We start from the raw sequence: 11,645 nt of genomic DNA, 5'->3' as shown, positions 1-11,645 counted from the left end.
GATAATGTTGTTACTGTGACTCTGAGACAATGTGACTCAGTTACAGTGAGTGACTGTGACAGCGTCACTCTGTGGCAATATGATGTTACAGTGACTGACTCCATGTGACTCAGTGACTCTGTGACAGTGTAGCTTTGTGATACTGACTCTGTGACAATGTGACTACAAAGCAAAGTTGCAGCGATGGGATCGCGATGTCATTCTCAAGATACTAGTAGAGTAGTTGGTGGAGAATGCTAGAAACACCGACCAGTCTGGCCTGGACATGATTGATTGTTCTCAGTCCCTCTTATGTTATGATCATCATTTGGACAGAAGCGATGCAGTAATATTATTATGGACAAGCGGTTCAGAAAATATGTGTGTGTGTAATATTATTATTCTTCGTGATGTCATGGTGCGTGTCGGGATGACGTCATCCATGACAACAGCGCAGGATGTGGCCGTGTGTGCAGTGCATTCCCCAGAGCCGGCAGCAGGGGGCGCCACAGTCAACATCACCTGGGACACGGTCGCACCTGCCTTCTCCTGGCCGCTGGGACTTTGTCGTTCGTGGAAGAAGTAGAGCAGAAGTATTGGTTTTATTAGCCTTGTTCGTCACGGACTGACTGCAGGGTTGCTGAACCAAAAGAAAAACCAAATATCCTCTTGGAGTGACATTTGACTTTCACCAAGTGCAAAGTTCAACTCTTTTGTGCTGTCTGTCACAGCAGCGAAAGATAGATCTTTTCCTTCTTTGGTTTATTACCCTTGAGTGCATTTTCTAGATACACTGCAGTCAGGAGTGTGTGTCTGGGCTCTGAAGACGCACTGCCTCAAACGGTACGAGATCATTCAGGCACTTTAAGCAAAATACAGTTTGAACACAAATGTCTCAATACTGTTGACTCGTTTGTATTTGACTAACAAGTTTATCTCGGTATGGCTGCCATGTGTATGGGGTGTGCCTGCTGACCTCAGCCTTACCATGGGATCTGCTGGTCCACACTGGACATTGTTCCATTTGTCAGGTGGGTCCATTGGTAAGGGCCCCTTGATCTTTCATCTGAGAGCTCACTGGTGCTGCCTTCTTTGTGCAAACATGGCCTTTCCCTTGATGAGAAACTCATTGAGTTTAGTCCACAGCAGGAACTTTGCTAGCACACGGGACAGAATCAGCCTCGGGGGTCTGTCCTCTGTGTGGGGTCTCGTGTGCCAGCCGTTCAGACACAACGGGTGAATAAGAGCGCTGCTGAGGTATAAAGCTGTGTGTTCCTGTCCAGGGTTTAACGGCTTCTGTCTTACCACCCCTGGGCATGATGGTGGAGTCCCATCTAGGGACATGCCCCCCTGTTTAAGGGCACACCTCCTGCATTTACTGACATACCCCTGTGCTCAATGTAGCTACAGTAGTTGAAAGTTCTGCAAAGTGTCTTGCTTCAAAGACGACAGAATGTGATAAGAAGAATTACTGGGAAATTAAATATCTGGTGACTTGCCAAGTGATGTAATCCAACCTTCTTTATTTGGACAGAGAAGAAGACAGGAAGGAAAACATGCTTCCAAGTGAACGGAAGGATTCCTGCATTACAACTGGTAGTAAAGACCTACTAAAACATGTTTGAAATGGACAAAAGAGGAAATAGAAGTAACGGAACCCATGTCATGCTGCCAGGGTGGCGATGAACCAATGAGAAAGCCCAAAGAATGAAACCATGGCAACGAGACAAGATTAGAGTGATGAACCTCTTACATCCTCCGAAAAGGTCAGTACACGTGTAACTGACTCATTCTTCAATGGCTTTTCAAGTACAATAATAAGTATTTTTGAATGGCCGTTAAGTTAAAAACAGAAAAGTGCTTCAAGCATTCCCAAAGGACTAAGTTTTATTGTTCAGCGTTACAGAAATGAGACAATAACAAAATAAGTAAATACCCAACATTAAGCCTATGTATGTATATCACATTCATCTGTCTAGTTCCAGTTAGCACATATCCAGCCAGGCACATGAAATAGTCACGGAGGAGCATCAGGAGGATGGGTCTGAGGACACAGAGGAGGCAGCAGAAGGAATGAGCCACACAGGTGAGTTTACAATAGGTGACTGGAGGTCAGGGGTCAAGGAAATTGATTGAGGCAGGGCAACTGTGTGTGGAGACAGAGCTGTGCTTGTACAGGGCGCGGTCCAGGTCCACCTCCTGTTCCTGTATCCTGATCCGCCCCACACAACCATGCAGATAACTCGAGCCATTTTCAGCAGTGGTGTCATCAGCAATGTCTTCTGGAAAAAAAGAGAAGCCCACCACCACGGTCGCTTGCTTACGGCTCCAGTGTAACAGCAAATAATCGTTTAATCCCAGATTACATGGTTTGACCCAAACCAAAGATTACAATTGCGGTTCTGCTTTAGAGCCAAATCATGTTTTTCCACCCATAAGCTGAAAATCAAAATCTTCTCACTTCAGTAATCATCTACTAGATCGCAGGATGGTCAGTTCACAGGGAATGCATCTCATGGGCAACTGACCTGGGACCCCCCCGAAGGCCAGCGCCATCCCTTCATGCCACCTGTCCAGCCAGTCATGTGTGTCATCCTGGAACTCTGCGATGATGGCATTGTCTGACTCAATGCTCACTGCATGCCTTGACAAGTTCACTGCCAGCTTGGCATGAACTCCTGGCACACTTACTACCTGCTCACGGAAAACAACTTTAAGTTCCTGTAAGAGAAAAGGAAAATGAGTTCAGAACATGAGTTCAGTTGATATCAGCTGTTTGATGTCTGCGGAAACACGTACATAACAAGTCTTGTGGAAATGTCCTACACAAGCAAGGTGTGGGTACCTCAGTCTGGTTCTGGGCAGTAATGGTCAGCACTGGGTCGTGCTGAGAGGTTAGTATGGTCAGCGCGGTGCCACTCCATTCTGCAAAGGGCCCTTCCATCTCTATGGTGACAACCTTGCGGTTTGCCTGATGTGCCAGGAAGGCTGAAATGAGGGACTCTTTCTGAATGAATGACCACCCACATTTTCTGCCCCATATCCCTGACCCAATGACACATGTCTCCGCAGGCCTTCCAACCGTCCTTTCTCCATTTCTCCATCATCTACCCAGTGTGTAAATGTGAAACACTGAAATAGGAATGAAGTAGCCCTTGTGTCACACAACAATACGATCCCTTCGTACCAGAAGTGTTGAACAAAGCCAGGCCAGTCCCAGGGAAGAAGCTGCCTTTGTGGATTTCTGTGAAGCATGGCGGGCCTTCTTCCCTCAGGTCTATCTCCCAGGTGAGATTGTGATTTAGCCAGTTTCCAGCTCGTATGCAGCCATCCATCTGAGGCTGCACCTGCAGTGCACAGGGGTTGACCCAGGGAATGCTCTGGGTCAGAACTGGCTCAGGCCTGAGGCTGCTGTTGATACCAGTGAAAGTTTTGCAGGACTATCTTTGGACACACTCTGAAGAGCTCACTGGATGACTCCACCAACAATGTGATCCATTTGCTCAGCTACATTATTAGCACATGAACTGCTTAAAGTCTCACTGATACAAATTTGCCTGTTTATCTTAGTGGATATTGTCTGGATTTGAACTTGTCATCTTGCGAAAAAGCACCTCTCTGTTGTCAGGTGTGCATTCAGAAATCTACAGGATAATGGCACAGTGAGTAGCGCTGTTGTCTCACAGCACCTAGACAGCGCGATGGGACGTTTGGTCCCCGCTCGGTCTGTGTCAGGTTTGCATGTTCCCTCCATGTTCATGTGGGTATTCTCTGGGTGCTCTGGTTGCCCCCTACCATCCATAGACATATCTTTCTGGGCAGTTGGTAGTGTAGTGATAACAGCTGCTGCCATTGGACCTTTTGGATCCAAAGATTACAGGTTCAAATCCCAGCTCCAGATGTAGTACCCTTGAGCAAGTTATTTGCCCTAAATTGCTTCAGTAAAATTATCCAGCTGCATAAATAAGCAAGTAGCTGGAACATTGTAAGTCGCTTTGGAGAAAAGTATCAGCTAAATGAATAAATGTAAATGTATATCGTGTGTGTGCACTACATTGTTCTGGTGTGTAGATGAGTCATTCACTATAGGTGGTGTATGTAGCACTATAAGTCATGTTGGATGAAAATGTGCCAATGAAATACTTTGTAGTATTCATTGTAAATGAGACAAGTATATGTACAGTAAATCACATGAAAAGGGTCTGCCTGACCGGTGTGAAAAACTCCAGCTCTTGAACCAGCACACCCCCTAAAGAAAGTCGGATCTGTCCTGCGGTGTCCTCCACAGCATGCTGAGAGTGAAGTCCCACTAGCAGCACGGGGGCTCCGCCCACCTCCAGGACAACTGATCTCCCCTCGCTGCGCAACTGCACCTGTAGTGACACGAAGGGGTCCGGGGGCGACCACAGAGAAATGTGTGCTCTGAGAGGAGACAGGGACACGATAGACACCAGTTTAGAGAGCAGCTCAAAGCTTGCATCATTGAGGTTTTACTAACGGAAACTAATAAAGGGTGGGGGCAGGAATTGGACCAGATGGGTGTGTTTCTTTTTACACTGGTCAGAGGGGAAGAGAAGAAGTTGTTTTGAATAACCCAATGGGACATAAGTTGCAGTGCATGAAAAGGAACTTTGGTGATGATACACAACAGAGGTGCTATCAACACCTGTGTGCTAAACACTTGTATAGTCAACACCTTTAGGACACTAGAGCGATAGTGGAGCAACGTACATGATGCCACCTGCCATCGTTGAGCCTGGGACCCCCCGTTGCGATGGCTACTGCATCCCCTTTGCCAATCTGCATTTCAGGCAATCCATCACGCAGTGCCAGCACAAACCAGTCGAGTCCGCCCCGCGTGTCACCATACAGCAGCACCCCCTCTGGGTCCAGGGTCCGGAAATCGAAGGAAGATTTGATGCTGCCATCAACCCAAAAAAGACGCAGCAAATCATCAGCTGGTGTGAAGGTAACTGATTTAAGTACAATAGCCTCATTTTATTAGATGAAACCAATTGGTGTGTCACCAGCACTGTTTATGGAAAGGGGACAACAATGCATTTTAATAACAAAAGAACACGAAAAACCAGACAGCTACGAAAGATAATAATAACTAGGGATTAGAGGATTAAATATGTGACTGCAGTAGGACTGACCTCCGGATGTCTGAAAGATTTGCTTTGGTGTGCATCAAGGGGCTCTTAGAGCCAAGGTTGAGGAGCCCTGTTCCAGATGTGGATTTCTGCAATACACACAACCGTGTCACGCCCCACTTAAACACAACACACTGTCAACCCCATTTCATGCACAAGCCTTTAAAACACAAAAATGTTTTCACATTTTTTAGTCTTACTCAAGTGGATTTGGTGCCCCTCTTCTCTTTCTACTCATTGTGCAGTTAGTATTGTAACCGTAATCTTAAAAAACCAAATAATCTTTATTGCAAACCAATGGCCACACCTGCTTACTGTCAGCTGTCACCTTGTGTTTGTTTCACTGGCCATTGTGGACCACTAGTCCCAGTTCTGGCCCAGACCATCCAGGTCACTTTCACTCTGAAGAACTTCAGCGCTGCCAAGTGTTCCATGGCTATACAATGTCAGATATCTTCATATCACGGACTATCATTTATCACGTGTGTCATGTCCTCCACCTCGGCGCAACGAGGATCACCTGTGGCGGATCAAGTGCATAAAAGGAAGGTTCGGAACGCAGTCGGACGCGGAACCTTGTTCAGTCTTGTTTTCTGCGTGGCTCCCGTCCCGAATCCCTACGTCTCCATTCTCGGTACTCATCGACCTCTCGCTTGTCTCTTTGGAACACGGCTTTCGGATTGTCCCTTCAACAACTCATGTTCATCGGTGATCGTTTACCTGTCTTGTGACCACGTCTGACTTTTGGATTTCCCCTCATGGAACTTTCCCGTGCTCTGCGCTTGGGTCCGGCGCTTCCGCTCCGGGTGGACAGCGTGACAATGTGCAACCCACACAAGAAGAGTGTGGTGATACAACGAATTGTCAATATTTTTCCATGCAAAGAGACTGTAGTTGATTTGCTGACTAACTGGGGTTTAGCATTGAATTTTGTCCTGTAAATGTAAGGGTAAACGTTTGCAGAAAAAATGTGACTTACAATAAATATAATAAAGTAAGAACACGTTGTTTGCCTTATTGTGAGAGCTGAATTTTATGTTTGTCTCAGTTGTTCTCTAACTGATTTACTGAAGGCACGACTTCCATGTTGATTTATAAATTGAGCGTTTCGGTTTTTCCTATAGCATTTTGTTCGTAATCTGCGGTTCTAATTTTGACTTTGATCATTTCATAACAACCCCCGCCCCGATATGTTACCTGCATTTTACCTTACGCATTTACTTTTTGCTAAATACTTGAACTTTTTTATTTCCTTTTTTGATGTACGTGTGCCAATGGTGTCGTCACCATGTTCCCGCTCTTTTCTCGTCTGCCTGGCGCGTGCGTTACTCCGCCATGGATGATGGTCCCAAGCCCGGCTGAGAAAGGAGGAGGGAGGGTAACCGTTAGGGTTAGGGTTAGGTTGGGTTAAGGGCAAGCCACAGAAACACCAAGAAGGAAGCTTGAAGACATCTCAGCTCTTGGAGACAGGGCAGAGACGCCTGGAGAGCGCTTGTTGGCGGCTTGTGCCCCAGGGCAGGGCAGGACAGGACAGGACAGGAGGTGAAACCGGCGAAGCCGGCGGCGTTCATGACAATGATGATGCTGAGGCGGGGTCCTAACGCCACAGGAAGGGCGGGTAAGCGCTTCTTGTGAAACTTAGTTTAAATAGTTAGCAGTAAAGAACTTTTACACAGAGTTAGTACCGAAGGTTACTGAGAAATGGACGTGTAAATGGGAGAGGTTGTTGAGGTTGCGTTTCTACAATACGAAATGATAAAAATTATTTTTATGTGTGTCGCTAAGTTACCTCGGTCCGCCCCGGGTGGTCTGTCAGCTCGTCGACGTCGTTGCGTTGCGGAGCCCACGACGTCGTGTTGCTTTTTTTCTCGAAAGTTTGAAAGTGTACCACACACAGGTGCGTTCGGCGCCGGAGCTACATCGTGTCATCTGTTATTAACCACGTTACCACGAATAAACCTGCAGTGCTCTAACTAAACCCGATCACAAGTCAAGACAAGAGCGGTTTGACCAACAACAAGTGAGTGTACATTTTCGGACCCAACCACTGGACCACGCAAGCAAGGCACAGACAGACAGAGTGGTGGCCAAGTGTCACAGGTGAGGTGGGCGTCCGTCCGTCTGTCCGTCCTTCCGTCCAGTGGAGCTACTACTAGCTCGGCCGCGCTGCTCTCATGATCAACATGTGATTACAGTGATTCATTTAAACTGCTTGAAAAGAACCGTTTAAACATGAACTATTTAAATTTTAATGTAAATACCTTCATGTAACTTGAGCTGCGTACGTGATTGTTTAATTGCTACTTGAAAGTTGGCAAAGCCGCGGTTATTTATGGCAATTATTAATTCATCTGCTAAATTGCACATAATTCCTGAAAGAAAAAGAAAGCAGCAATTGCAATGGTGTTTTATTGTTATTTTTACTATACTTATTATTAATATGGTCTTCTGCTTCTTATGAAAGTAGTATGTTCCTCAAAACCCTTTTGCAACTTGAATTTTCACAGCCAGGTCTCCCCAGTTGCCTGCTGTTGGCTTATTTAATAGCTAAGTTTATCTTTTACCGAAATAACTGAAAAATACACTACCTGCTGCCCTTAAACCATGTAACATCGGATACTTTTAAAAGTTTTTTTGTAAAACACCTTAACGCCTTCTTCATTTTCATACGCCCACCATTGGTCGCGTGTGGATAATCGGTATGTTGGGTACGCGTACACACTAACCCCGAGGGATAAACTGACTACACATAGACTCTAAAACTAAAAGATAAAGAGGTCACACACTTCCTTACGCATAACTCGCACTGCTCACATTGTTGGAGACACGAAACACACTGGCCCACTGTCACATTTTTGCAAATGGAGCACACACACTCACACTACCAGCCTCTTGGACACATTAAACCAACAAGTCACACGGCATAATTTCAGAATCACTCATTTTACCCAGTGACTGAAATTCTTCGATGAAATGTATTTGATGTATGCCCTGGACAGTCGTACCCCTACAACTTTCATGTTGAAATTGACCTAACATATGTTAAACGTTCTTTTTATGGTTTGTATGGAATCTGTTGTAATTTCCACACAGGCTTAAAGCTAATGGGGTCAACTGAGAACAGCACATTAGCTTATAGTTTCTTCTCTGAAAAGGAATACATACACTGAATGTAACTGAAATTTCACTCAAACCTGCAAATGTAAACTGTTATAGCTAATTTATCATCGAAGGTTAAAAGAAATGTTTAAAATTCTCTAAATCCATTACATTATTTTAGATGTTTTATAAAAATGATTATTTCACTTTTCCAGGAAAAAAGATTTCATCGTGTGTTATGTTTTACTGAACTAAGTGCACTGCAAGTACTATTTTACTTACATTCTTGAATCCATTCATGTTGTCGGTCCCTTGACTGAACTGTGTCAAACTCACACATAGTAGCAGAAAAAGAGAAGGGTAGTCCATTCTTTCGGGATTCTTTAACCACTTCAAGGGCCCCACGAAACCTAAAGGTTCACAGTTAACCTTGAGATCGTCTGTCCTGAGGTTTGTCTCCCACGATGCCTTTGCACTGCTGTTGGTTTACCAAAACCCTGGGCATAGGGCAAACATGTTGACGTGACGCTCCCACGTGTCCTCCCCAGAAAGTATTGATCGCTGAATGTGTGTTTTTGTCATGTCTGTTTTATATAGGTCTTTCTCAGATGTCAGGGTGGTGTCAGTCAAAGACTGGCATATTAGGCACACTCATTGAAAACATGTTTAACTGAAATGTCTAAGGGTTTGTTTACATTTGTTCATTTAGCTGAGACTTTTCCCCAAAGCACCTTACAGTCTTAAACTATCTGTAATTATTTACTCTTTAAGACACCTGGCTATTTTTTACTGGCATAGTTTAGGGTACATACAACATCAGTAGGTGGGATTTAAACTCGTAACCTTATGAACTGATCTTCAGTGGCTCTAACCACTGTGCCATCAGCTGCCCCGTATTGGCAAAGTTGGCGAGATTTTCTGTTGTCCCTCTTTGTTTGGCGGGGGAGTGAGTTGTATATTACTAGTATAGTATTATTAACTTCAATATCCATATCCTCATTCTAACCTCCATTCATAATAATGTTTCAAAGATTTTTCAGCAAACGGTCTGCTGGCACAACACAGGATAGCTGAGTGATTGATTAAGTTGTATTAATTGTTGCAGTCCTGACTGTTGCTTTGATTAATATTTCAGGACAGTTTTTGTGTTTAGTGTTTCAGTCAGCGGGGGCGCGGTGGTGCGGTGGCGCAGTGGGTTGGACTACAGTCCTGCTCTCTGGTGGGTCTGGGGTTCGAGTCCCGCTTAGGGTGCCTTGCGACAGACTGGCGTCCCGTCCTGGGTGTGTCCCCTCCCCCTACGCCCTGTGTTACTGGGTAGGCTCTGCGACCCCGTATGGGACAAGCGGTTCTGAAAGTGTGTGTGTGTGTGTGTGTGTGTGTGTGTGTGTGTGTGTTTCAGTCAGATTCTTTAATGGCCAAAGTTACATATATGTGAATAACTGCACTGCTCATCTTGGCTCCAAAAGTGCATATTAGATAAAACCTAAACACTGCTGTGTTGGGTGAGGCTGAAACTTTGTTAAAGGTCATTACAGCTGCAGTATGTTAGCTATATCTGACATGGATGTGTAATGACTTCTGTCATTTAAAATGTGTCTGTATGAAGCAATGCTTCCCAAAGTCAAATGTAATGAAAACAGCACAAAAGTGCGATTTGTTCATAGGTGGCGGCGTGACGGATTCATCCGGCACCTGCTGTGTGTCGGATCTGAGGCTAAAGCCCTGCTTGGAGTGCCTTGCGATGGACTGGCGTTCCGTCCTGGGTGTGTCCTCTCCCCCTTCGGCCTTGCACCCTGTGTTGCCGTGTTAGGCTCTTGCTCACCATGACCCCAATCGGGATAAGTAGTTGTTGACGATGAATGGATGTTCACAGTTGGGTATCCACTTTAGAAGGGACATGCAGCTCTTTCCTGTTGCTTATAGAGATTTTCTCAAACTCGTTATGTCTCATTGGATGACATCGGTACTGATGTACTGTGCGGGACCTGTATTCGCGGAGCAACTTCTGTTTTGCCATTTCAGTGTAGAATTACACTTCATTTGTTCACAAAAAATATATCCAGTCAGTTTGGGTCCTTGAACTGTGGGGCTTTCTCACTGAAATTTTGATGTTAAAAGTTATCCAGCTGATAGCCAGAGTGGTGCCAGAGCTTATTTTTAGGACTGGGCTTCACACAGAGCTTGCTACTGAGCAATTCAGAACTTGAGTCAGCAGAGTCAGCCAGCCATTCTTCATCTTCTCTCGTGATTTTTGATGAGCAGGGTTTGTTTGCAATAACCTTTACCTCTGTGAAGTAACTGCTGTTTGTTTACTGGTTACAGAGAAACCTTGACTGACCTATGTGAATCAGGCTGTATGTGTGCACATTGCGTGGGTGTGTTTTTCACTTCCTGGGAACAATGCTGTCCCCAGTTTGTCAACACAGAGCTGCAATGTGTTCCTCCAGAAGCATGCAGTCATACCTGGAATGCCGCGGCTTCCAGAAACTCCTGGCAATTCCAGCACTTGAACATAGTTAGTCTGTCTTTGCAAGTGGTCACATTGCCAAAGTGATTTCACAACACAGCATTTGAGATCTGCTGGATCATCTGTCTTTCATGTTGAAAAAGACTGAAGAAATTTCTGAACTCAAAATCACAATTGCATTTTCTCAGAAACTCATGTGTCACTCATGTGTCAGGAAAGGTTTCAGATTTATTAAACAGATACATTCATTTAAAATAATCATTGCCAAGCACAAGGATTTGCCAGTATATATACACGATGTAAAAAAATAAGATGCCCATCTAAACTGTAGCTTTCATAAGTATAAATATAGATGCACTTAAAAGCTGTATTCATAATTTGTACAGTACATGAAAGTGCCAGTCCCATAGTTTTATTATTATTATTTTTACTGACAGCAGTTTGAAGTCATACTGAATGTCTGAAAGCAACTGAGGTGGCATGTGTACAGATGGGGCCCTTGAGTTGCTCAGTCGATTAAGGAGCCCTCCTATGGCACAGTTGCGTTGATGATTCAGATCTGGACTCTGTTGTGTGCCGATTGTGACCGGAAACCCCTGTTGGCTTTTTTCCGCTGAACGGCAGGATACTCAGCCACCCGCAGTGGGTATGCGCTTCACGCAACAGCCAGTCACTGGCCGCCAGTGGTGAGGTTCGCTTGGCTCCTCCTATGAGCATTTGGCCCTCCGAAAGGGGTGGAGCAGGCCAGGCCTCGAACTGGATGAGCACCCATCTTCTGCCCTCTGCCTTCTGGCAAACCTGAGGGGCCATGAGCAGCCAAGCATTGAACTGGAAAAAACTAAACTGGGGTAAATTTGGAAATTAATACAAAAGTTATTTTTATACTTGTAATTTCTGCATTTCAGCTTGGTGTTGAGATGATGCAAAACATGCCATGAAGTGCCACA

General features: G+C 45.0%; 1 protein-coding gene across 4 annotated transcripts; it reads right to left on the bottom strand.

Moving 5' to 3' along the window:
• Positions 1-1,546: 1,546 nt before the first annotated feature.
• Positions 1,547-8,780, bottom strand: shbg (sex hormone-binding globulin). 4 transcript variants are annotated; one of them, XM_018733248.1, is made up of 8 exons: positions 8,514-8,780; positions 5,136-5,221; positions 4,711-4,900; positions 4,191-4,352; positions 3,167-3,326; positions 2,825-2,967; positions 2,508-2,700; positions 1,547-2,258 (listed from the first exon to the last, which is right to left on the bottom strand). In XM_018733248.1, exons 1-8 carry the CDS (start codon positions 8,598-8,600, stop codon positions 2,092-2,094), a joined length of 1,188 nt encoding a protein of 395 aa, XP_018588764.1. In that variant the 5' UTR covers positions 8,601-8,780; the 3' UTR covers positions 1,547-2,091. The 4 variants fall into 4 exon arrangements, with proteins under 4 accessions (XP_018588764.1, XP_018588765.1, XP_018588766.1 ...); XM_018733249.1 differs by lacking the exon at positions 8,514-8,780 and adding an exon at positions 5,853-8,352 and having other exon boundaries at positions 1,549-2,261; XM_018733247.1 differs by having other exon boundaries at positions 1,550-2,261.
• Between the last annotated feature and the right edge of the window lie 2,865 nt (positions 8,781-11,645).

This window comes from Scleropages formosus, chromosome 13, assembly GCF_900964775.1.
Source record: "Scleropages formosus chromosome 13, fSclFor1.1, whole genome shotgun sequence".
In the NCBI taxonomy this organism is placed as follows: Eukaryota; Metazoa; Chordata; class Actinopteri; order Osteoglossiformes; family Osteoglossidae; genus Scleropages; species Scleropages formosus.
The sequence above is the reverse complement of the archived record's forward strand: the minus strand, read 5'-3'. Positions and strand labels throughout refer to the sequence as shown.